General features: G+C 27.1%; 8 protein-coding genes and 1 pseudogene across 21 annotated transcripts; 4 read left to right on the top strand and 5 right to left on the bottom strand.

The window, feature by feature from the left end:
• Positions 1–109: 109 nt before the first annotated feature.
• Positions 110–5,179, bottom strand: LOC122567276 (lysophosphatidylserine lipase ABHD12). 8 transcript variants are annotated; one of them, XM_043725659.1, is made up of 11 exons: positions 4,334–4,568; positions 4,116–4,199; positions 3,244–3,326; positions 2,124–2,242; positions 1,947–2,052; positions 1,686–1,885; positions 1,446–1,581; positions 1,252–1,369; positions 1,011–1,172; positions 828–955; positions 110–759 (listed from the first exon to the last, which is right to left on the bottom strand). In XM_043725659.1, the coding sequence occupies exons 3-11, from the start codon at positions 3,312–3,314 to the stop codon at positions 720–722; spliced, it is 1,080 nt and encodes a 359-aa protein (XP_043581594.1). In that variant the 5' UTR covers positions 3,315–3,326; positions 4,116–4,199; positions 4,334–4,568; the 3' UTR covers positions 110–719. The 8 variants fall into 8 exon arrangements, with proteins under 8 accessions (XP_043581594.1, XP_043581623.1, XP_043581584.1 ...); XM_043725688.1 differs by lacking the exons at positions 3,244–3,326; positions 4,334–4,568 and adding an exon at positions 5,043–5,179; XM_043725649.1 differs by having other exon boundaries at positions 4,116–4,568.
• A 217-nt stretch (positions 5,180–5,396) lies between these two features.
• Positions 5,397–6,725, top strand: LOC122567361. 5 transcript variants are annotated; one of them, XM_043725784.1, is made up of 4 exons: positions 5,397–5,450; positions 5,567–5,629; positions 5,707–5,780; positions 5,893–6,725. In XM_043725784.1, the coding sequence occupies exons 3-4, from the start codon at positions 5,763–5,765 to the stop codon at positions 6,628–6,630; spliced, it is 756 nt and encodes a 251-aa protein (XP_043581719.1). In that variant the 5' UTR covers positions 5,397–5,450; positions 5,567–5,629; positions 5,707–5,762; the 3' UTR covers positions 6,631–6,725. The 5 variants fall into 5 exon arrangements, with proteins under 5 accessions (XP_043581719.1, XP_043581737.1, XP_043581703.1 ...); XM_043725768.1 differs by lacking the exon at positions 5,397–5,450 and having other exon boundaries at positions 5,493–5,629; positions 5,704–5,780; XM_043725791.1 differs by lacking the exon at positions 5,397–5,450 and having other exon boundaries at positions 5,494–5,629; positions 5,707–5,738; positions 5,814–6,725.
• A 156-nt stretch (positions 6,726–6,881) lies between these two features.
• LOC122567425 (U6 snRNA-associated Sm-like protein LSm6) lies at positions 6,882–7,560 on the top strand. 2 transcript variants are annotated; one of them, XM_043725915.1, is made up of 3 exons: positions 6,882–7,150; positions 7,236–7,326; positions 7,389–7,560. In XM_043725915.1, the coding sequence occupies exons 2-3, from the start codon at positions 7,236–7,238 to the stop codon at positions 7,535–7,537; spliced, it is 240 nt and encodes a 79-aa protein (XP_043581850.1). In that variant the 5' UTR covers positions 6,882–7,150; the 3' UTR covers positions 7,538–7,560. The 2 variants fall into 2 exon arrangements, with proteins under 2 accessions (XP_043581850.1, XP_043581843.1); XM_043725908.1 differs by having other exon boundaries at positions 6,882–7,164.
• On the bottom strand, positions 7,552–8,656 carry LOC122567330 (protein TIPIN homolog). The gene has a single exon (XM_043725712.1). The coding sequence runs from the start codon at positions 8,614–8,616 to the stop codon at positions 7,723–7,725; it is 894 nt and encodes a 297-aa protein (XP_043581647.1). The 5' UTR covers positions 8,617–8,656; the 3' UTR covers positions 7,552–7,722.
• Positions 8,657–8,740: 84 nt separating this feature from the next.
• On the bottom strand, positions 8,741–9,317 carry LOC122567433. The gene has a single exon (XM_043725929.1). The coding sequence runs from the start codon at positions 9,094–9,096 to the stop codon at positions 8,860–8,862; it is 237 nt and encodes a 78-aa protein (XP_043581864.1). The 5' UTR covers positions 9,097–9,317; the 3' UTR covers positions 8,741–8,859.
• A 578-nt stretch (positions 9,318–9,895) lies between these two features.
• LOC122567196 (very long-chain-fatty-acid--CoA ligase bubblegum-like) lies at positions 9,896–20,604 on the top strand. 2 transcript variants are annotated; one of them, XM_043725524.1, is made up of 13 exons: positions 9,896–10,049; positions 14,664–14,731; positions 14,864–14,915; positions 16,225–16,423; positions 16,497–16,631; positions 16,714–16,909; positions 16,989–17,090; positions 17,163–17,309; positions 17,953–18,425; positions 18,817–19,031; positions 19,107–19,258; positions 19,328–19,453; positions 19,543–20,604. In XM_043725524.1, the coding sequence occupies exons 2-13, from the start codon at positions 14,669–14,671 to the stop codon at positions 19,735–19,737; spliced, it is 2,055 nt and encodes a 684-aa protein (XP_043581459.1). In that variant the 5' UTR covers positions 9,896–10,049; positions 14,664–14,668; the 3' UTR covers positions 19,738–20,604. The 2 variants fall into 2 exon arrangements, with proteins under 2 accessions (XP_043581459.1, XP_043581450.1); XM_043725515.1 differs by lacking the exon at positions 9,896–10,049 and adding an exon at positions 13,531–13,567.
• Positions 20,605–20,922: 318 nt separating this feature from the next.
• LOC122567413 (alpha-endosulfine) lies at positions 20,923–23,147 on the bottom strand. Its single transcript, XM_043725880.1, has 3 exons — positions 22,311–23,147; positions 21,958–22,074; positions 20,923–21,791 (listed from the first exon to the last, which is right to left on the bottom strand). The coding sequence occupies exons 1-3, from the start codon at positions 22,350–22,352 to the stop codon at positions 21,621–21,623; spliced, it is 330 nt and encodes a 109-aa protein (XP_043581815.1). The 5' UTR covers positions 22,353–23,147; the 3' UTR covers positions 20,923–21,620.
• On the top strand, positions 22,763–23,818 carry LOC122567973 (annotated as a pseudogene).
• On the bottom strand, positions 23,754–25,861 carry LOC122567214 (proline-rich protein PRCC). The gene is made up of 3 exons (XM_043725560.1): positions 24,978–25,861; positions 24,852–24,908; positions 23,754–24,784 (listed from the first exon to the last, which is right to left on the bottom strand). Exons 1-3 carry the CDS (start codon positions 25,386–25,388, stop codon positions 23,870–23,872), a joined length of 1,383 nt encoding a protein of 460 aa, XP_043581495.1. The 5' UTR covers positions 25,389–25,861; the 3' UTR covers positions 23,754–23,869.
• Between the last annotated feature and the right edge of the window lie 16 nt (positions 25,862–25,877).

The raw sequence follows: 25,877 nt of genomic DNA, 5'->3' as shown, positions 1-25,877 counted from the left end.
TGAAAAGAAATATTAGAATGAAAATTGAAAGAATGTTACATAAAGTTACTTGAACGAAGATTAGGAAGAAATATAAAAGTTTCAATTTCGGTTGAATATTTACTAAATATATAATTCGTATAAAATTTTTATTGAGTGTACAATACAGATTATTGTAATAAGTATGAACTTACAAAGAAAATTGGTTTCTTAATGTATTGTCATCTTTCTTTATTTTTTATTCATGTAGAGAACATAGGGTATATTGGTATTCTATTAATACATTTGTCGATATAAATATTTAATTATATCATATCATAAAACCTAACATAATATTGAAAAAAATGAGTATCTGTTGATTTATAAATATATTGGATTAATTAAAAGAATATAAGATAATAAATATGTACTGAGTTGATGGCATTCAAACAGCTATCACAGCATGAACTTTGACGTCACTATATTTTTCCATGTACAAGAAATATCACTTTTATACTTATAGCATGAGTACATTTAAGGTTGTACTATACGGGATGTAAATAATGAGAACCGCTTCATTTAAAACAGAAAATACAATTATACACTAAATAAACTTTACATGTTCCAGTAAAATAGTATTAATTCTGACTTGCAGCATAAAAGATATTCATTCATTATATTCTATATTAATCATCTACTAATATTTAGTGTAAAAAATACTTATGTGAAGGTACATATATGCTGACATTTTAATATATATTTTAATCAGTCTGATTTTTACGTGCCTCGTGTACAAATGATCTGAAAAAAGAAATTATGAGATGTCTCGATGAATTTTGTGATATATTACTCTTATGATCAATACTTACTTAATTATATTAGGTAAGTTTTTATAACGACATATATATTTATGTCCAAAACCATGTGTTGCATCAATCCTTGTCATCTGAACGCGATCTGTGTTGTTTCCATGATAATTTATTGCCGCTTTAAATAACTAAAAAGGATAGTATTAATATTTTAGATATTTATATAAAAAGTTGTATCCATACCTTTTCACCTAAAGCAAATGGAACAATATTATCATCTTCTGCATGCAATATCATAATAGGACATTGGATTTTTTCTATGTGTTTATCAGATTCAAAACGGAGATAATTATTATAAAATGGTTCAACAATTACCCAATGGAACCATGGTAAATGTTTAAATATCTAAAAACAAGTTTTGAGTTTTGAATCTATTGGAAACAACTTTTATAAATAGATATAAAATATTTTTTATATAAGGTACCTGTGATAAAGGATGTTCACTTAATTCATCTGCTATATTATTAAATGGTGATTCCAAGAATAAACCTGCAGGCTGAACTTTTTCTGTTGCTAATAATGACAATACATGAACTGAAACTCTGTAATACAATAATGATCTATAAATTTCAATTTTATTATTAATTTTATCATTTCAGGTAACTGTAAAATTTGTACCCAGTTCCTAATGAATGTCCCCATACAAAAACAGGAGCTGTACCATTTACTATTTTTAATAACCATTCAAGTACATATTTACTATCACTAACTACACCTATTTCAGAAAGTTCTGCTTCTTCACTATCGCCATAACCTATATTACAGAAGATTGAAGTCATAAATATTTAAATAATCATTTATATTATTTTCTACTAAATTATTTTTAGGTTCCTACAACTAACGAAAATTTTTTCTTACCTCTATAATCAAAACATACAACATGATAATCTAAACTCTGGAAAAGCTTATATAATTCTAAACGATGATTGCTTGCTCTATTACCGCTATTACCATGCATATAAAGGAAAATTGGTCGTTTAGCATTTTTTAACATAGTTTCATAATCATCATCAGTTGTAATAATTGAATCATTTAGTAAAGACTGAGGTAATATTTGCCTGAAAGCATATTTCATTTAATTTGAATGAACTGTACGTATATTTACTTAAATATACCAACCATAGTCCTATTTTTACTTGTTGATCAGTTTGTAAATAAAAGTTTCTTGTTCCTTTCATTCCAACTAATTCTGGTTTCGAAAAATCTACATTAAGTGGCCATTGCACTAAAAGTACATGTTTAAACATAAAACTCAATAAATAGTCTATATAAACTTATTTATATTTATTTACTTACCAAAATTTAAAAAAAGAATCTTCTTTTGTATGGTATATGAGTAGTGAAATATAATAGGCAGAAGCCCAAATATAATAAGATATGTTATTATTGATACTTTCATGATCCAAAATAAATATCTGTAATATACAACATGTTTTTTATATCATTATGAATAAATAACCACATTGTGAATAAATATTAATACATCTATTTATTCATTATAATATCTTACTTTACAAGAATTTCTTTTTAATTTAATTTATAAAAATAATATAATAACATTGATAAAACTACATTATTATTACTATTTTCACATATTACTATCATTATACTCATCTACTTTTTATTTTTTATAAATTATGATTGAATAAGCATTTAAAAATAAATTAAGCTAACTACAAATAAAAGTATATGAATAAAAATACTATGACTCTTTTATAACAAATCATCAGTAAAACATAAGAATATAATGTATATATAATTATACCTTATTAATTGTATAGGAGATTGATGCATATATTTACAATTTAAATAATAATTATTGCACATTATTTAATGCTTGTAATTTGAAAATTGATCAAATCAAGTACAACACAGAAGAAATAGTTTATTTGTTTTATAAAACATGTAAAAAATTTATCTTTAAATGTTTATTACAGTTTCCAATATTTTAATTCTTTTATGACATATCTTGAATACTATAATAAAAAAGTTAAGGTAAAAAATATTTATTTATACATTTGAACATTATATAAATTTATACATTCTGTATAAAAACCATAGCCAAAGGGAATATACACAATCATGCATTATGAACTTTAATAATAAAAGAAACAACATAACAATGTTTGAATATTTATTTAATATATTCTAAAGTAGTTTTTAAAATGTATTAGAATAAGTCTACCTATATTCTAATATACAAAACTTTAAGAATATTATTCATACTAAAGAAAACATTATTTTACAGGAGTTTTAAAAAAAAGATTACGTTGTTATTTTACATTTTATAAAAATATATTTAATGAAAATATAATTAAATATCTTCTTCATCTCAGAAATTACACTTTAATTACAGCTTAATAAGAATTTAAAAAAAAGAACAAAGATATATTATGATTATAACAGAGTGACTTACATTCTTGCATACCAAATATCATGAACGGCGAAAGGTAACAGTGCAGCTAATAGTAGATAAGTTGTCTGCATATTTGTTAGTAGCTATCAAACATAAGGTACCTTTTCAAATCCCTCGTTAATGTAATACATTTGTCTGTATATAAGTCATGACAAGCTACTACTACACATTAATAATACAATAATAATTCAATTAACTACCATATTTTATATCCATGAAAATGTCATATTTATAATTACATCAATATGAATTATAGTAAATTCCTCATATTGATTAAAAAGTTTCCCAATATTTCCTAATCTTAAATTTGCCAGAACAGATAAAAATTTCCATGTTATAAATAAGTGTCAGGGAAATTATGAAATATTAATTTATATAATACCATAAGAGATACGCTTTTAAAAATTGTATCATGTACTATATCAATTAATAAAGCTTTATCACTGTATTTAACAATTTTATTATTTGTTAAACTATTTGAAGTATAAAATAAAAATATTGTATTTATAAAATAAATAAATATATATAAATTAATTTAAGAATTACATGTTAAAATTTTTGGATTAAGGTAAAATAATATATATGTGCAAGTCTTTGCAATAATTTTTTAATATAATTATTCATAGATAAAACTAAAATGAAATAGAAAAAAATTCTATAATATTATACATATTATGAGTAAAGTAAAACATATTTATTAAACAAATTACGATTCTAAAAATTTAAATATTTTAAAAATAATGGAAATAATTACACTTACTTTTTAAATACTTCTTACATTAGCATTTCAAAAGGTTAGTACTTATAAATGTAATGCAATTATGCAACAAATCTAAGATTAAAAGATAAAGAATTAGAAACAGGAATGATACCTCTTTTTAAAACGTTTCTTTGGTAGCCAATATACCATTATAATTACAAATTAGTAAAATTTGTAGAGCAACTTGTATCTCTATCTGTAAAGTATAGAAACACCAGTATATATAATTACACTTCAATTATGATTCCTAGTCAAATACATAAACCATTACATTCTACACAAATATGTAAGGAAAGAACAAATTTTTAAAAATTGCCTGCTTCAAATTACATTTGAATAGAACAAATTTTTCAAATCTATTATTTAGTACACTGTCACATTTACTAATAAAGCAATCTCACATTCACAAGAATATATGGTCGTATATAAAACGAATCGAATATCACGTTGATTAGGCAAAATGTGGGCAATATCATAGGAAGAGCCGGAGAAAGCATATGAGCTATAAATCAATTAATATTTCAATCAATTATTTCTCCAAAATTTTTTAAAATATGTCGTTTAAAAATCAAACTATAACAAATGTTATTAAATTCTTACATTGCAAACTATATCCCATAGAATTTTTAGTTTTTGGTCTATAAACTAACAATAAAAAAACTAAACAAAATACTATAATATTACAAAACTATCGACAAATATCAAATTTGAACGTAATTATTGTTTCTATAAATATTGATAATTTCTACCATCCTATTAAAATTGCATATGTTACAAAGCGAAATTGCACAAATAGTAATGATGGTAAAATTTTCTATTGAATATTTTTATACTTATAACAATGTTTTATATTAAATACAATTTCATAAATAGAAAAGAAATTGTATAATTATTATATAATTATAAATTAAATAATATATATTTATGGTTATTATTTGAAACTTGAGTGATTGATTTATTTTCTAATAAATAGAATTATTATAATACATGCATATATGAAATGAATGTAAGATATCAATCTGACATCAAAAAAATGTACCATAATATTTTTACATTTCCTTTATATTTTATTTTTCTACTATGGATAGTGACACTCGAGTTTCATTAGTCGGTAACCAATAGTTGCAGACGCAGCAATCAAATTTTGTTTATGTTTACTGCCTCGTCTAGCTGGATCACATATATATAAACAGTTCTCGATACTTTCTATGGAAAACCGTCCGAAAATTGAGTTGTGTCTAATCGTGGAAAATTAATATGAAAGTTCAACAAAACCTATATTCTTACGAGATAGACAAAGATAAGTAGAGTATCTCTGTCTTTGTCTGAAACATTCTTAGCGTAACACGCATGCGCAAAACGAGAACATTCTAGTCTTCTATGTTGATTTTTTACAAATAGTCGCGACTCAATTTTCGGACGGTTTTCCCTAGTCTTCTGTATATAGGTGTCAACGCCTGTTTATACAAATGATCATGTGTAAAATATTCTAAAAATGCTTAGTTTGACATGGTCATAACATTTGAACCACTGCATATCGCAACTTTAAACTTGCAATTTCAGATTCTACGTATAGAGAGCTACAAAATTGCACATAAAAAAGTCAACAATTTTTGGACCCCTAAAGTAAAGTTTATCTAAATTCTCTTCTGAAAATTTGAAATTTTTAATATTGTAAATTTATAAAATTTCTGTAATAGTAGGAAAGAAATTTCCTTTATTTTCATGGACTAAGGTGACATTACTATGAGAATTTAACATGGAGTATAACAGTGAGGTAAAGTGCATAATATTTATGAAATTCTTTTAGGATTTTACTAAAGTTTGATAAAAATGAAACTACTATTGCATTATGTAGTAATTATAAGTAAGTCTTAAACACACAACAGATGGAATCCTTTATGCAAAATGATAGTGCAAGATGTCGTGAAGAAATCATTTCGCCAGAAGAACAGTCATTACTGCAACTCTTGCAAAAAGGAATGTTAGAAACAAGTGAAGAAAATATAGCTTTCAGGAAGGAGATATCATTATTATTGAATAAATTAAACTTGGAATCACAATCTTTGCCTAACGACATCAAAGAAGGATTACAAAAATTAGCCTTGCTTTTAAGATATGAAAAGCTAAGTGATTTTGATGCTATTACTCTGAATATAGTGAGTGAAAGGAAGAAAATAGAGGAAAAGAAAAGACAGTATGAAGAAAAACAGTTGGCGTTGTTATATGATGATCATTCTAGAAAATATACTATTTTTTCAAGGAAACTTAATTGTTTGCAAGAGGCTGTAAATTCACTTGAAAGCATTATTGAGAATTCTCAGGAAGAGCAAGCGGATATTCGCTGTAACCATGTTTCATTATTTACAAAGTTAAAAGAATACCAACAAACTGCAGAAAAGTTAGAAACTGACTTAGCAGATATGCAAGTAGAAGATCTTTATCCCAAAAAAATATTAAATAAATATCATAGGTATTTAGAAATGTCAGGTGAATTAGCAGAACTTAATCAGTACCTTAGTCAATATAGAGATTTACCACCAAATTTACTACAAGCTAAAGCTCTAGTTGAAGTTAAAAAAAAGGAATATGAAAGCTTAAAGAATGCACTTTTAGAGAAAACATAATGAATGATAGGTGTAACAGTATTGTTAATCAATATCTTACTTTATAACTTTTTCACTTTTATACAATAATAAAAAAAAACGTATGTACAAACATATCTTATACAAGTCTTCTATATTTAAAAATCATATTTTGATTGTGTTTGTTTCCTGGTTAACCTATTTTGTGCCCATTGATTCCTCAATTTCATTTCCATGCCCTTAGTTTGATTTGCTAAGTACGTTATTTGATGTTTTTTTTAAACAAAGAATTTATTCCACCACCTTGCATAGAGTAGGCTTTGTTCATGAATGATCACAACTAGCGACACTAAGAGCCTTACCCCCTCCATGGTAGTCTTCAGATCGTGTATACGACCGCGACAGTAACTTTCAGTTTACCTGCTATTTACATTTCAACGATAGCTCAATTATCTAGTATTGAACGATAAAACTGTAAAATAAAAGCCGTAGCAATAATAACGTGGTATTTCAAGTGTAATTAAAAAAAGAATTCAATAAACATTAAGAATTACATATAACAGTAATAATTTCAAAGTAACTAACTTATTTCCAAAAGATTGATTCTAACCTTAATCTTGCTTTCTTAAGAAAAACATAATTTGCAGATGAGTCGTAAGGAAGCATTATCGCAATTTATTCAACAAATACATGGACGTCCTGTTGTCGTAAAGCTGAATAGTGGTGTAGATTATAGAGGTAACATATATTGTGGTGCATTATAAAACAGTTCATTAATTACGAAATTATCTATTTCCTAGGTGTTTTAGCTTGTCTTGATGGTTACATGAATATAGCTCTTGAACAAACAGAAGAATATGTAAATGGTCAATTAAAAGACAAGTATGGTGATGCTTTTATTCGTGGTAATAATGTCTTATATATCAGTACACAAAAACGTAGAACTTAAGTAAAATAAATATATAATTTATATTAAGTTTTTGTTTATTCTACCTTATACAAATATCTAAATAATGTTTTTATGGAATTTTTAATAACAGATTATTTATTTGACATATTTTTTTTAACTGCTACATTAATATTTTAATATAAAATTTTTTATACTTTTATAAATCGTGTTATAATATTTTTATTCTAAATTTCATGACTTTTATCTGTTTTTTGTGAATTATTTTCAAGCTCATTATTCTCTGCATATGGAGTTTCATTGCTTTCTGGTTCTTCAAGTTTTTTTCTCTTGGCTTCTTCCTGTATTTCTTTAAATCTTGCAAGTCTTCTTTGAACAGCTTGTTGTCTGTTTCTTTCTATACGTGCTTTTACTTCATCACTTAAGTGCGAAGAAGTAGGAGCATTAGTTACAGATTGAGAACTCATGGTATTAGACTGTGATAATAATTTATCAAATACATCATTGTTAGTAGTAGGTACATTAATTGCTGTCTGTTGCATAACTTGTTTTTGTTTTTCTATTTGTTCTGCAATCAATAAGTCAAATTCATCAATGGGTTCATCTTGTATTATATTTTCTTCAGCATCTATGTTATCTTCATTAATAATATCATTATCTTCATTAATCATATCTTGTCTATATTTCCTTATAAACACCTGAAGATCCTTTTTAGTACCCAATTTTTCTAGTCTTTCAAGAAAATCATCAAAGTCCAATTTAGGAAACAGTCTGTGTCCCCAATGTTCTAGTCTTTTCATAACTCGATCCAAATCTAACTTTTCATATCCTTGTCCATGAAACTTAAACCCTTCAAAATATTTTTCAATAGTGTGAATTCCTTTAGGACCCTTTAAACGTTCTGTATTTAATTTAGGTAAAGGATTTCTTACTATATGTTTCTTAGATGATGATGAATCAATTCTTCTTACAGTATTCTCTTCTTTACTTTGATCATTTTCAGAATCTGAATTCTTCTGAACATTACCCTGATCTCCATCTGACTCTTGATTTTCATATTCAGCTATTATGTCGTGCTCATCTTCTTCATCGTAATCGGAAGTATTCGATAATGTCGTCATATTCAACAAGTTGTACCGCCACTTTGTATATGTATGTATGTATGTATGTATGTATGAAATACTAAATTTGCATTTAATGTTCTCAGGTTGTCCTTAAATACAATTAATATTTGAACACAGGAAATTTTTTACTTTGTTTTTTATCAAGTAATATTTATTTCTTAGTAATTGCACAATCGTAACAGTAATCTAACCGGTCAGTGGTATTTAGGTTATATTTCAAAACACACATTTACATTTTACTTAAAATTCATTATCATCTTGAGAATCGTAACTAGTATTTTCCTTGTCCATAAATTTATCGAATTCACCATTTGATTTATTCATTCTTTCTAAGAGAGATACTAATAATTTTTTGTTTAATCTATCGGTTTGTGTTATTTCTCGCACAACAGGCTCACAGTTTACAACCGGAGGGCGTTCCGTTATTTGTAGTTTCTGTAACGTATCGTTTTCTTCCTTCATCGGTGTTCCTGGCATTTTGTATTGTTCGATGAAAATATCACGTTCCACAATTACAAACTTGATTTTGTGAGAAATAAGATTATGTGATCAGTAATAATAACCTTACAGGCAACAAAATTCTTTAACCTATATGTAAGTACATACTACATAGCATCTTCTGCGCATGTAAATAACTTGAAGAATTTTGTGCGCGCCTACATATGTATATACTATCATTTCAAACAGTTTATTTCAATATAATTAACTATTAAATGTTCGTGTTTCTTTAAAATTTAATAAAATGGATATATAATAACAAATACATATGAATTTTAATTTCGTATTTTAATTTGTTCAACAAATCTAAAATCAAATGTATTGCATCTATAAGATAATTAATTGTAAAAATTATAAAATAGTCATACTTAAATATAAAATCTTAATATTTTAATGTATACATGTACAAATATATTTTAATTTTAAAAAAAATCATATAATTTGTTTAATTCAATAAAAGATGTGCCCAAAGAAATAAAATATTTTGTTTGTTACAAATAACCTTAGCACATAGCAAAAGAAAAATCTAAAATATTACCTTATTTTTCCATTGAAGATAGATTATTAAATGAATTTGTATCTTTTCAAAAAGAAAGATTTATCGAATTATTCGTTATTTAGAATATGTTTAAACGTTTCATTCAAACATGTACAAAGTACAAGTAATTATGATTCCATTTCCATATAAAGTTCAAATTCCTATCTCATGGTAAGAAGATTTTATGTAATTGTCGGTTCCAAGTGTAAAATTTTCATATGATACAGATCGTAAGTTGACTGTGGATTAGCGCGACAAACTCAGAGGTTCATCAGTATCGTAAGAACTTTCGTACCGTGCGGAGTTATCTAGTGGAAGTCTCGAGAGATACAAATATATTTTGTATATTCGTCAACTTATAAAATTATCACTCAGAAAGAAACCAGGAACTAAGGTAACCACATCTGCCGACGCGATTTATAGAAAAATTTATTATTCAATCGCAATATTATATTCGAACGGGAACTTAAATCTTCATTTTTATCTTGTAATTTTACAAAGTTTATTGTAAAAATTATTATAAATATTTATATCTTAATATTTGTGAATTTGAATAATTAATTGAATTTACTATATAATGTGTAATAAATAATCAATCAATTTAACGGTCATATTTTATTGAACAAGAGAAATAAGCATTCTGCAGTATAACGAATTCATAAACGATATGTATATGAATGTAATGTTTATTAACTTCGATACACTATATACATATACGTATGTAAATTTTTATATAGCATGATCGACAATTCCGGATTGTCACTTCCCAGTGATTCGTTATGTTCAATCGTTTTATAATTCTTTTTTAGTTGTTTGAACATTACAAGAGGTATTAGGAAGAGGTAAAAAAGTATGCTTTATTGATTCAAAAAGAAACATATCCTTTTGGAATAAACCGTTGATTGGTTAATTTTATGGGATCGTATGTTTATTTAATTGAGGAATCGACCAATCACGAATCTCAACGTTAATAGAAAAAACTTAATGACTGCGTTTATCAAATATTGTCATTTACTCTAAATCGTATACGTCATAGAATAAATAAAAACCGATGAAACATAAACCTCACTGAACATAGTGAAACGTTATACTATATATATGCGTTTATATTCCTTATTTAAATGACTATCTTTACGATTATTTTGTAATATTTTTTATAATAACGTATAATTACTCGTTAAAATAAGAAAGTAAAAGTTCATTATAATTACATTGAGTGAATACTAATTACTCTTAATAACCTTTTTCCATTTCTTTCGTAATTTCGAGCTCATAGACCCACTTTCTTGTTTCGAATGAATCGTATTGTACTAACGATTAACGGTACTATTGCCAGTGCAACACAGGGAAAGAGAGTTGGGATAGAAGGAAACTTCTATCACAAAGATATCAGTAACGTTAACATTATTTCTTTTTACGTTTAGTCATTTATAAATTTCAATAATAGCTTTACACAGTCTCATAAGAGCTTACTGGCGATATTTATGCAAATTGATGTTTAATAACGACGAGACTGTTCTAATAATCTAAATATACACAGTGCTCTCAGTGTAATCATTAAAAAGATTATAGTTTTCTGAAATGAATAAGCTGTTAAACGAAGAATCACTGTGTTAGATTGGCAGTTCAGTCCAAATGCCCCAGTCCCAAACCCAATGCATATCCCATTAATAATTTTTTTGGTCTATTATAAAGCACAAATTGAAAGCAAAACGTATTTTAAGGTTAAGAATTTATTAAAGTGGTCTATTAACCCTTTTTGCGCCGACCGAAAGAATTGTACCTAAATAAAGAATACCAAACCAATTTGATATAATTTGGTAAGGTTCGAGAAAAAAATCATAAAAAATAGTAAGAATGATATTTACAAAATTCAAAACAGAACATACGGAACATTACGAAATAAAGGGAAAATAAATTAATGCCAATTGTATTTCAATATTTGTTGAAAATTATACTAATAATACTTATCCAAAATCAATAGGAAAAATGGAAAAATCAGTTTTCTTTTATAAACAGTATTTGCAAATAAGAAGAATCATTGTTTGGTCATAGTTTCATGTAGAACACGTAGTGTAAAGCATAAATATTGCATTCTCGATTATTTGTAACAAAATTTCTAATATCAAAACACAAAACTAAATGATAATCCCATGATACACAGTAAGTGCCAGAAGGATTACTTGCTCGAAAACAAGTGAGCTGGTATAACATCACTGAAATAACATTCTAATATTATTGTAAACATCTATTGAAAATGTGTAATATTTACTTATTATTACTCACACAGATAATTTATAATTTTACACAGATTACAAATTGTGCATGACCTTCGCACAGGCCCACTAAAAATTTTATTCTTGTCCTATCGATGCAAGATTATTTTGTTAAACATAAGAGGATACTTTATTCTAAACAGTATTATGTACAACCTGTGACTACGGCTTCAAGCAAATCTCCCGTGTCGAATTTTTATCTTACGGCATTAGCATATACACAGTCTCGGTATCAATCATCGCAGAATATAACAAAAAGTTAAACGCATAAACAATTTTTTCGATTTGTTGAACATCTCACACAGGGCTTCTGCAGAAAAATTCAACCATTTATAACGTTTTATAAACTTATTTTGATATATCGTTGTTGACACTTTTCGCAACTGTTGCTAACAACGATATGACGTTGATCGGCACCAAAGGAGTTAAGACCACAGTCGAAAAATATGGGGGTCACTACCTGTATCTGTAATCGATAATTGTATCAAAAATTAATTTTTGTAAAGATATCGTGTGTCGCTAATACACTATTACGGTACACTATTATCGGACAGACTGTACTTGATGCCTATAATTAATGATCTTTTAATTACAACGAATAATTATAATGATTAATATGACGATTAATATGCGTACTTTTTCGTAAAACTCTATTAGAATATTTTATATAAACTTAGAATCAGATTGCAAGTAAAAACAGATTGAAAATTTTTTATTCTAAACTTTGAGTCAGAAATAAATGATATAGGTAAAAAGAATTCTTTAGATTCATAATTTAATTAATTATATATTTCGAAAGAACAACATATAATAAATATCATGTCGGTTTTGAGATATTTTTTAAGTTTCATACACACTAAAAAATTATATTCCGAATAAAATTGTTCATTTCCGAAGTTAATTAAATATTAAAGTTGCAATTTGACTTTAATTACATATTAACAGGGAAATATCATTTGTTGTTACATAATCTAAAATTATCAATGTCATGTCGTTTCTATTTTTCATCTAATAACAGGGATTTCTTCTCGTGTCTTACGTAGTAGTATGCGGTAAATGAAATTGAAATATTGATATGGATACATGTCGCATGAATATTTCATCTTTCAATCTTCTTTTTTACGGCATCTTGTTTTTGCTACTAGACATGAAATTATGCAATATGTTGTAAAGTCCAATTATTTTTTTTTATTCTCCGTTACCTTATTTACGATTTTTATTAATTTTTAGGTATGTATTTAGCGCAACAGTCAATGTAGTTTATAAAAACAGGAAAAAAGATTTAAAAACGATGATAAATCACTTAATTGTTGAATCCTTCGACGTTCTTTGAATTATTTTCTCCTCAATCGTGTTTCTTTCGCGTTGATAAATTCCCGAGGTTTTACGAATATATTAAGAAATAATTTTGTTAATATATAATCTTGTGCTGAAGATTTTTGGAACAGTAAAAATTATTTTGTTGCTTAAAAAATCGGGATTGAGATATAAAAATTCGAGAACAAGATTGAATGTACCGCCGAAAGGCAGTACGATATTCTGTTATTGATTTTCGCTAGTCGAACAATACCTTTGTAGTTTCAGCAGGCCAGTGAACTTCAAATTTCATCTAAAATGGTTATTCTACTTTTTAAAGGTATTTGTTAGAGTTTTACTAATTACAAATGAACTATTGGACACAGAATTTACACAAATTATATGAATATTGCGACTAATTCGATAAATTATCACTAAACTGATAATTTGATAACTTGATGAGAAATTACAGTGTCATGATGTTGTAGCATGATTTAAATTCAACCTACATATACATATACGTAACAAATAAACTTTGCTGGCGTTTAAAAATAATTTATCGCTTACTGTATGCGATATGAGTAACTGTTACTGTTATATTTATCAAGTGTACTTTGTTCACATCATCTCATGTCTAGAGTACACAAGACAGAGGAAAGTTAAAAGAAGTAGGTAGAAATATTACATTTAGTCTAATTAGAACATCGTTATTCTGATGATTGTTAATAAATATATTTTGAAGGCCTATGAGAAACTTCGCATTATTATACAAATGGCTATAAGTAAACAATTCTTAATAATGAAAATTTCATACAAAAATGTCGCGTTCAGGAAAGTTTTCTTTTCTTTTGTTTCTATTCGCACGATGCGGTTTAATTACATAAATTAAACTTCCTTCCGCGTCTACTTTGCTTCTTCTTGAATACTATATTGGTATTACATAAATTATTTATACTTGTTGAATTTAAACTATAAAAAATCTGGTTATTTATTTCTTATTTATGTTGACGATTTTTAATGCTTTGAGATCGTGAGGTCAAAGATTATGACACATCTATAGATTACTCTGTAATTACTTTTTGGTAAAAAGTTTAGTGCAGGTCACGTCGTATAATTTTAAAATAATTTTGCGTCATGTTAAAAATACATTAAGTTCATACCGCATTTCAATATCTTTAATGTATTTGGATAGTTTTGATTTCCGACAGTAACAAATTCGTGAAATGTACCTAGCGTTACAATTTATGATAATACGTAATGTATAGTAATATAGTAACGAGATTGAATCATTCTAATCGTTCGATCGTATATAATTATTATCTTCGATTTAAATTAGTCATTGCATTTGAAAAAATCATAATGCATTCATTCACACAATACATACTATAAAACAAACACATATACACTATTATAACACATACAATATGTCATTTTAGATAACATGAATACGGTACAGCCGCTCCAGACAAATGAAACAATAAAAGAATTTACGATGAACAACAAGGTACGACAGTAAGAAAATGATCAAATAGCAAACTGAAAATATTTAATTTAATTTTTCATTTTTAATACCATTTTTATACAGTGAAACAAGAAGAATGATATATTGATATGAATGGTATTTTCAATATTACAGGATATAGCCAGTGAAGATTCCTATTATCCGAGTAACGAAACTGGTCTAGATGGTGAGTATCTATGTGATTCCTGTATTAAAAAGTTTTAAATATACGAATATAATATATACAGAGTGTCCTAGGTGAAGGAAATTACTTAATTATTTCTGTGTCTTTGTTTTTAATGTCATGAAAAATGTTTGTAGATATAAATGATTTCTAACGGCGAACATCATGGAAGAGAAAGCTTTTGTTTTGTTCGTTTCTTTTTTTTTTCTTGTTTTTTCAAGATTACCATTATCTTTTAACTAAGAAGCAACAAGAAAAGCATTTAAATATATTTGAATTATGATCTTCAGATAACCTTGAACACTAAAAGGATGATGAATTTATAAAACGATATTTGGATGGTATGTAAATTTACGGCTTATGTTATTACATTTTCAAAGAGATATTCATATTCGATAACAATTATTAATTTATATTTATCGACGGATATGAGCAAGATCCGTTCTCTAGATAAATGGGTAGCGATCGTTGATGTATCGACAAAACTTTCAATCTGACCAGTTATTCAATGCATGAAAGAATTGAACAAATTTACATTTATAATGAGGCAAAATGACGCGTAAGAGAAGTTGTGTGATTGTACGTGTAAAGAACGAGTTTCCGATCGCAACAGTTCATTGCGTTTATCGTATGTGCAGATAATTAAAAACCTCAAACAAATCAATAACGTTGAAAATAAAAAGCTATCACTCGGAACATTTAATTTATTTTAACACGTTGACTGCCATGGGGATTACCGGTGACCGGCGACGCAGCAAATATTAAAAGCATATAGCACGATTGTTTGAAAAAAGGACAATCGTAATATGTGTTTACAACGCCCTGGGGGTCACCGGTGGCCCTCGCCACGAAAAATGCTTCAAGCATGATTTTATAACTCATTTTATCTGCTGCAAATAATATTTCAACATAATATGCATCGCGTAATGAAAAGTTCACGTCGGCGCCTTGGGCAAACGATGGAAAATTCGTCTGGCAGTCAACGTGTTAAATTTACTATTCTGACATTGTCTCAAGCTCATCTAAAGGTCATGATTCAGGCATATTCATATGTAATTTCTCGTCTGCTACAAGATATAATAGAAAAAGATATACGTTTTGTACATAAAAAAATGACATTAAGCGAAGAAAAATGTTTCTTCCATGATATTCTGCTTTGGAAATTATTTAATCAATCATCGAATTAAATCGTACTTACAGATGTTTTTTATGGTATTAAAAACAAAGGACATATTTAAGTGGCCTTCTTCAGCTGGTACAGCCTGTATGTTATCATTATTCATTATTTATGTCATTTATTCTATTTTTATAGGACCTGATCAAATTTTGCCCGCTGATAGTTTCACGACTACAAAAATAGACGGACGTGTACGAATACAATTAAATAACGAAGATTTGAATCCCATATCAGTTCCTGGATTACTGTCAAATACAGTTAGAAAATACCCTAATCATATCGCTCTAACAGCAATACCTGATGAAACTGGTCATAGAAAAACATATACTTTTACGTGAGTAATCTATAGGGAAAGTATCAAAACATGTTTCACATGAATTATTCATTTCGTCGCTTTATATGTTTAGCGAGTATGAGAATCAAATAAAAATCGTGGCCAAGGCTTTTCTAAAATTAGGTTTAGAACGATTCCACGGCGTTTGCATTCTAGGATTCAATAGCCCGGAATGGTTGTTCTCAAATCTCGGCGCTATATACGCAGGGTAAATATCTATATCTACGTTTCTGAGGAAGGTCTATAATATTTAATTTCAATATTTCATACATAATTTGCAATTCATTTAGAGGAATTGCTGTCGGAATATATACAACCAATACTCCAGATGCATGTCAACATTGCCTTCAAACTAGCCAGGCGAACATAGTAGTAGTCGAAGATTCAAAACAATTGGAAAAAATATTACAAATAAGACACAATCTTCCTCATTTAAAAACAATTATTCAATACACCGGCACACCGAACGAGAAGGACGTTTTAAGCGTAAATCATCTTATCTGTAATCTATGATATCGAATTCGTTATTATTAAGTGAATAATAATAATAATAATTTCTTTATAGTGGAATAATTTAATAAAAATCGGAGAAGCAGAATCTGATGACAAATTAAACGAGGTTCTGAAAAGAATTGCAACGAATGAATGCTGTACTTTGGTTTTCACGGTATAAAAAATCAATTTTTTATGAGAATATTTTTACGAAGTGCCATAAAAACAAATATGTCTTTTATTTCAGTCAGGTACAGTTGGATATCCGAAGGCTGTAATGTTAAGTCATGACAATCTTATATATGATGTTCGATCTATGAATAGAACTTTTAAATTTAAAACCGCTTATGAACATATAATCTCTTATTTACCTTTATCTCACGTTGCAGCACAGGTAAATTATCTAAATTTTTTCTTCGAAATTTTTTAAATTATATATTATATTGTACAGGCAATCCCGCATAACGTCAAGAGTAAATGATGATTTTACGTGCAAAAATCTACGTGTAAGACGAAAATGTAAAATGAAATTTTTTGTCCAAGACTCCCTTTTAGAGAAAATCGAGATTGAACATTTATCAAGTGTATTTGAACATGGTTAATTCTGGATTAGACAAGAGTAAATGATCGACAGGAAGTTATTCTACATGTGAAAATGAGTTGAAGAAGTGCAATAAAATTTTTTTACAAGATCTTTTGTTTTTAAGAAAAATAAATTTGAAAAATTTATCATACGCGTATGCTAGGCCAATTCTTAACTAAACATGTTCAAACTCTATCTTCTTTAAAACGAAAATTTTAACGGAAAAATTTTATTCTACATATATTTGACTCATGTTTGCATATAGAATAATTTCTTGCTAATTGATTACTTATACTTAATCAATAATTAGCCACGTTCAAGAATGGTTGACAAATTTCCAAACTTGATTTTCTCAACATATTGTTACATATGGAATTACCGCTTAGTTGGTTGACTAAATTATGTGGAACAGTTTGTATATGTTATAATTATATAATTTTTTTGATAATTCTAGGTAATCGATATATATTACTGCATATATACAGTTGCTACGTTACATTTCGCGGACAAGAATGCTCTTAAAGGCAGTTTAATTAATACTTTACTTGAGGTACGACCTACTATATTTGTAGGTGTACCAAGGGTATGGGAGAAAATATACTCTAAACTGCAAAGTGAAATTAATACTGGATTTATTAAAACATGTATTGTTTCTTGGGCAACATCTCAAGGATATCATTACAATGTAAATAGAATGAATGGTAACGATCACAAACATTGGGGCTATATCTTTGCCAAATGGCTAATTTTTAACAAAATAAAAACAGCACTTGGTTTGGATAGATGTCATCATTGCATTACTGCAGCTGCCCCCTTAAGTACACAAATCAAAGAATATCTTTTAAGTTTAGACATCCCTATACTTGAAGTGTATGGAATGTCTGAATGTAGCGGTGGACATATTTTAAGTGCACCTGATCAGTTCAAGTAAATATCTAATTACTTTTGTACACGATATCCTATTTAAATTGATTGCTGTGAATATTTTAGAAACTGAAAATATTGATGCTGAAAAATATTTCAAATAAAAGTCAGATGAGTCTGGGTGATATTTTTTAAATTAATTTCTTTTTAATTTAGATTGTTTGCGTATATAGCAATTTTTTTAAATTTAGGAAACAAGATTGAGCTTCTTCTACATATCTATCTACAAAAGACTAACATTGAGTTATATATCCTCTGAAACTATTCATTCATGTCTGAAATATTTTTTATCATCTTCTGGACACATTCACAATGACCGATTTAAAAAAATATATATCCAATTAAATTTCAATAATTTACTACATTGATTTTTTCTAATCTATTTGATATACAGATTAGGTTCTGTTGGTCGAACTATTCCTGGACTTAAGACAAAATTAGATAATCCAGACAGCAATGGTGAAGGAGAAATTTGTATGTATGGAAGACACATATTTATGGGATATCTAAATGAACCTGAAAAAACAGCGGAAGCATTAGATGGAGAGAAATGGTTACACAGTGGTGATCTAGGGAAAATTGATTCAAATGGATTTTTACATATTACAGGTAAACTTATTTTAAAGTACAAATTCTTTTTAATTTCTCAATGTTAGTCTTAATATATTTTTGTACCGAATGTAGGAAGAATAAAAGAATTAATTATTACTGCTGGTGGAGAAAATATACCACCAATTCATATAGAAGAGCTAATATTAGCTGAATTGCCTGCATTAAGCAATGCTTTATTGATTGGGGACAAACGAAAATATCTTACCATATTACTTACTTTAAAGGTAAGATAAGATTTCTAAGTATTATAATATTTACATTGCTGTTATTTATATAATTTGCATGTATTTCAGACTAAAGTTAATTCTGAAACTAGTGAACCAACAGATGACTTCACTGAAGAAACTTTAAAATGGTTACAATCTATTGGAAGTACATCAAAAACAATTTCTGATGTTTTAAAAACACATGATCCTCTTGTAAGTTTGTATATACCAAAAGTTTTAGTAAATTGAGAATAAATTTTGATATTTATTGAACATTATCTATAAACTTTACATTTTCTTAGGTATATGAGGAAATTGATAAAGCAATTAAAAGAGCCAATACGAAATCTATAAGTAATGCACAAAGAGTACAGAAGTTCCAAATTTTACCAAAGGATTTCTCACATGTCACTGGAGAATTGGGACCAACACTTAAACTTAAAAGGAATGTTGTTTATAAAAAATATGAAAATTTGATAGAAGATATGTATAAGTAAATATTTAAAAAGGTCCTATTTATTACTTAAGAGAAGGAAAAACGAAAAAACATTTCTAAAATAAATACAGAAGTTACAGAAGTTAAAATATGCCTACATAAAGTGCTTTAATACTTAAATTAATTATGAAATTACACAATTTAGAAAATTTTAATGTAATATTCTCACTACTAATTTACATGTTACTTGAATTAATCTTAATTGCTAAATATTTTAAACAAAATTTAATTTTAGAACTTCCATAAGATACTTATTCTCTTATAACAATTATAAAGAAAGTAAACACAAATTATTTTTTTGAAATTTGAATATAAGATACATGTATAATGTATTTAGAAATATTCAGTATATATATATTATAGTATAATTAAGATAAACTTTTATATAAAATGTTTTGATAGAAAAACTTTTGGTATAAAACATTTTGTAATTTATTAAAACTAAATTATTGCTTATCAATATATTTGTCTCTGTGACAATAAAATTTACTCTAATTGTTTTTTGATATTCCATTAAAAAATGGATAGATAAAAGTGCCTATTTCACATTACTGTAAATAATAATTTTTAGATCAAATTATATTCATATCTTTAAATACATATGAGTATAATGGTATATGGGTATTGAATATATCTAAAATAAGTTTAATACTACTACATTAAATATCTATATATATAAAATATAAAGATATAAAAAAAAACAAATTTTATTTGGCAGCTGTAGGATATAACACTTAAATAATATAGTGAAATAGATAAGTAATGTATGTATTAAAAGGTTTTTAAAATTACATAATTGATACTTTTGTTCAATTTATTATATTTAGCTGAAACATTAATGAATAAAAAGAATACAAATTTTTTCCAATGTGCTTATTAATATATGTATCATAAAAATATTTCTTAATATATACCTAAAAGCTATAATTAACTGATGATGTAATAATAAAATTATCTTATATAAGTGCACTTTTTTAAAGTTTTACTATATTAATTAGTTTTAAATATAGAAAAATGTATTACTAAATATATATTTTATTATTTATACAACAAAATAAAATCATTTAGATTTCTGTATGCTTCGACATAAATGTGAAAAATAATTAATGTTAGTCAATGTGTAAAAACCTATTATTTAAATCATTTTTTTACCAAAATAATGGATAGGTAACTAAATAAATATTAGAAAGTTTAAATTACAATATATTACTAATGTAGTTTACAATAACCAAAACAACTATTATATTTAAGTTTCTTTTATGCTACATACAGATTCTTATGATAACTTGACATCTTATAAGAATATAGTCTATTAAGCACATCACAGCAACTTTGGAAATGCAGGTCTGTATAATGTTTCATTCTGAAACTCTATTGCATATACAAGTGATTGCATTTACAGTATCATCTGTTATCATCAATCTCATATTTTGGATTAGTTTCATTGCTTATTTTAATAGCAAATTTTGAAACTCTACATTTATGTATTTGAATCTAAGATACAATGAACATTATTTTAGCCCTCAAAATCAACTTACAAACAACATAAAAATTGCTAAGTATTAACACCTTTAGTACATGAAAAAACAGAATTATAATATTTGATACATGATACATTGTTACAAATTGTTACAATTTTTATTCTTTTAAGTGCCCTATATCATCAAATATAACTTTTAAGAAAAGCTTTCATAGCACACATATATTGTATTAAAAAGCAATGTACTGATAATGAATAAACATTAAAAAAATATTATGAAAACTAATCTTTTAAGATAATACCATCTACAAAACATAAAGATACTGAACCATTTAAAATTTGGATTGTGTAGAATCGCATTATATATCACTGGAGTTACAATACTTTTAAAACATTACAAAAACTTATGATGTACTTGTTGTATTAAATTTTTGTTGGATAATAGATGTCTTTCGTTGTGGTACAGTTTCAGGTGTAGGTATAGCATCACCTGTTGGCAGAACACCAGCTGGCTTTGGCTTAGCTGTATATTTTTGTTTTGCCATTTGATAATCTCCAGAATCAAAATATTTTTGCTGAAATATTTTTCACATATAACTTAGAAAATTTTCTTTATGCCAATTTGCATTATAGATATATTTATTATAATACCACAGTTATTTAGCATTTTAATCAAAAAATTATCCTTTAACTCATAAAAGCTTAAATAATTAATTTATATATATATGTATGTATATATACCCCTTTAGCTAGCCTCTTCTGTAGAAATGCTGAATGTCCACTAATTGGACGACCAGTATTTGGAAATTTTGCTCTTAATTTTGCTTCTTCTATTTTTTCAATATCATTTGAAGATAACTGAAACAAAAATTATTTTATACTTTTTGATAGTTATTATGTATAGATATAACTGTAAAAATCAGTAAAATTACAATATTGATACAACATTAGCTTTAACAACAAGCATTATCTTCAAAATATTGTAACATTTAAATTTTCTGGAACAAACTTGAACATAATTTAAAATAATAAATATCGCATTATAATTTAAACGCAAGACGAATAGAAAACTATTATTTATTTTAATATTATACCTCAACTGTTTCAGACAGTTCATTTGCTTGATCGTCGCTCATCGTTGGTTGCTGTTTCTAACCACTTTTTTGATGATGACGGCTTTTAGGATTACACAAGTATCGGTCAAATATTTATTTCAACACTATCGCATAAAAGCATATGGCGCAGAGTCGCCGATTTTTTACATTAAAACTCGTTCTCGTTCAACAAAATTTGATTATTCACAATTTTAGAAATTTTATCATCTCCGAAAACAAATATCTGTCAATGAAAGTGGACTCAATACAGGCAGCAGCAATACTTCGCATACAGTCATATATTTCTAGATAGCCGTTACCAGAGTTTGATCTAGGTGTAAATTTTCATAACGTACAGACGATAAAAATCAATATTTAAATAAGAATTTATAAATACACACGTCAGCTTATATAAGCGAATTGTCATAAAATGTGGTAATAGTTTGATGCAGATGTGCATTTGCGAAGCGGAAAATGCGGTCGATAAAAATGGTTAACATAAATATTTCATCTCACTAAATCGCTTTTTTTGAAAATGTGTGTTAAATTTGTGAATAATCAATAAATAACAAAAGTGTAACAGCGAGGTAAAAATGCGTTATATTTATGAAATTCTTTTAGAGCCTTATTAAAGTTTGATAAAAATGAAACTACTATCACATCATATAGTAATCATAAATAACTCTTAAAAAACAATAGATGGAATCTTTTACACAAATGATAGCGCAAAATATCACGAAGAACTTATTTAACTAAAAGAACAGTCGTTACTACAACCTCTGTAAAAAGTAATGTTAGAAACACGCGAAGAAACTATAGAACTTTCAGGAAGGAGATATTATTATTATTAAATAAATTAAACTTGGAATCACAATCTTTGCCTAACGACATCAAAGAAGGATTAGAAAAAATAGCCTTGCCTTTAAGATATGAAAAGTTAAGTGATTTTGATGCTATTACTCTGAATATAGTGAGTGAAAGGAAGAAAATAGAGGAAAAGAAAAGACAGTACGAAAAAAAAACAACTGGCGTTATTATATGATGATCATTCTAGAAAATATACTATTTTTTCAAGGAAACTTAATTGTTTGCAAAAAGCTGTAAATTCACTTGAAAGCATTGTTGAGAATTCTCAGAAAGAGCAAACAGATATTCACTGTAACCATGTTTCATTATTTACAAAGTTAAAGAAATATTAGCAAACTGTAGAAAAGTTAGAAACTGTCTTAGCAGATATGCAAGTAGAAGATCCTTATCCCAAAAAAATATTAAATAAATATCATAGATATTTAGAAATGTCAGATGAATTAGCAGAACTTAATCAATAATTTAGTTGATATCGAGATTTACCACCAAATTTACTATAAGCTAAACCTCTAGTTGTAATTTAAAAAAAGGAATATGAAACTTTAAAGAACACATTTTTGGAGAAAACAAAACGAATGATAGGTGTAACAGTATTGTTAATCAATATCTTACTTTATAACTTTTTCACTTTTATACAATAATAAAGAAAAAATGTTGTATGTACAAATATATCTAATACAAGTCTTCTCTATTTAAAAACCATATTTTGATTGTGTTTGTTTTCTGGTTAACCTATTTTGTGCCCATTGATTCTTCAATTCCATTTCCATTGCCTTAGCTTGATGTGCTAAGTATGTTATTTGGTGTTTCTTTTTAGATTGAGAACTTACTCCTCCACCTTGCATAGATATTGGTCTTTGTACAGGCTCTTCTGTTAATGCTTTTACTAACCATTCCCTTTCATCAGGTTTAATATCTTCTCCATTTATTTCTATAATATTTATTTCTTCAATTTCTTTAGATTTTCGTTTCACTCCTCTTTTCCCACAGAGATACTCAATAGCCTTATCATCAAAGGCCACATTACCTTCTGAATCTACATTATATTCTTGTTCAGGCAGTGGTAATTTTGGACCTATTTCTGTTTTATTTTTTAATAATATTTCTTCTCTTGGTAAATTCATGACATTACTCACTAATGTTTTTTGAGATTTATTGATACTCATTTCTGTTACAACTATATCAGAATTACCCATGGAACAATTAGGTAAACTGTTATCTTCTTTGGGATTATTTTTAAATTCTAGATCAAGGTTATTTAATTCTACATTAGCATTCAAGGAATCTGGTAAAGTGAAAGATGAAACAGTATTAGCTGTTGTTAAAGCAAAGAAATCTGTAACACAATTACTATCACTGCCTATGGTTGTGTCATCTTCATCGTCAGAATTTGAGTCATAAGTTATACTTATGGAACTTTTTGTTGTAATAGGTTTTATGAGTTTTCTGCTATTTGAATCTTTTATATGTGTATCTTTGCTAGGTTGAACTGTAATTTGACTAGATTCTTTAACAACTTTATTAATAACACTAGGTACTAAATTATTGGTACTTCTGACTTCAGTTCCTTTAGGTGGTGGCAACAATACTAAAAGTTTACTACCCTTCTGAAATTATACATGAATTTTAATTTCATTCATTACAAATTATTTCTTATACATACATAATACTTACATTTGATGATTCAACTTTATTGGATTTGAATTCATTTTCCTTTGCAACATCTTTAAACTGCAATTAAGACAATGTATCGATTCACAAGAAATAAGAGAATTATATAGAGATAAAATTTTATCTTACTTCAGATAAAGACGGCACTGTTATTTTAACTGGAACTCGATTCCTTTTTATTGGTCTCTCGGATTTAAATTCAATTTCCTTTTTCGGTGGAATATCATCTTCTTCTGTGACATCCTTTGCTTCAGTAATCATACTTTTGGGTTTAGGTAACTTATCAAAGTGTATTTTTTCTAATGATGCGCTTGTCTTAGGTATTTCTATGTTAATACTATTTTCACCGTCTTTTTCTGCAAATATACTGTGTTCTGAAGTAGGTAAATATAACTTGTGATTTGTGTGTAAAACTGTAACCTCTGGAGTAACTCTACTTTCGATTTCGGTATTGCAATTACTTCTTTCATCGTCTGAACTTTCATCGCTACTTCCATATGCAACGAGACTCATTTTCACGTGAAAAGAATTATCGTTCATATAAATAAAACCACTGCTTGATGCAACATATATGTTAGAATTAGAACCTCAGAAAAATATTAATGACTGTATAATTATATACAGTACAAACATATACAATGTATGAGATGGTACGAGATAAATTTATTCAATGTCAGAGATGATCTCTGGTATAGCCTGAAAACTTCTCTATTATTTTTGTTGCTTTCAACGTTATCGATTCAGCTAAGAATAAACAATAAACTTATAACGTTATAACCACTAGTGAGATACAATTCACGATCATATAATTATATAATGTAATCGTTTATGTGATCGTAGTCATAATCTATCCGACAAGCCAAAGCAGTAAACATAAACAAAATGTGATTGCTGCGGCTGCAACTATTGGCTGCCGACTATACTCCATCCAATGAGAGAGTCAGTAAAGATAAACAAAACGTGATTGTTGCGGCTGCTGCTATTGTCTACTGCTAGTTAAACTTGCGTGTATATACATTCTATATACAT

Source organism: Bombus pyrosoma, linkage group LG1 (assembly GCF_014825855.1).
Source record: "Bombus pyrosoma isolate SC7728 linkage group LG1, ASM1482585v1, whole genome shotgun sequence".
NCBI lineage: Eukaryota > Metazoa > Arthropoda > Insecta > Hymenoptera > Apidae > Bombus > Bombus pyrosoma.
Note: the sequence above shows the minus strand (reverse complement) of the source record. Positions and strands in the feature narration are given on the sequence as shown.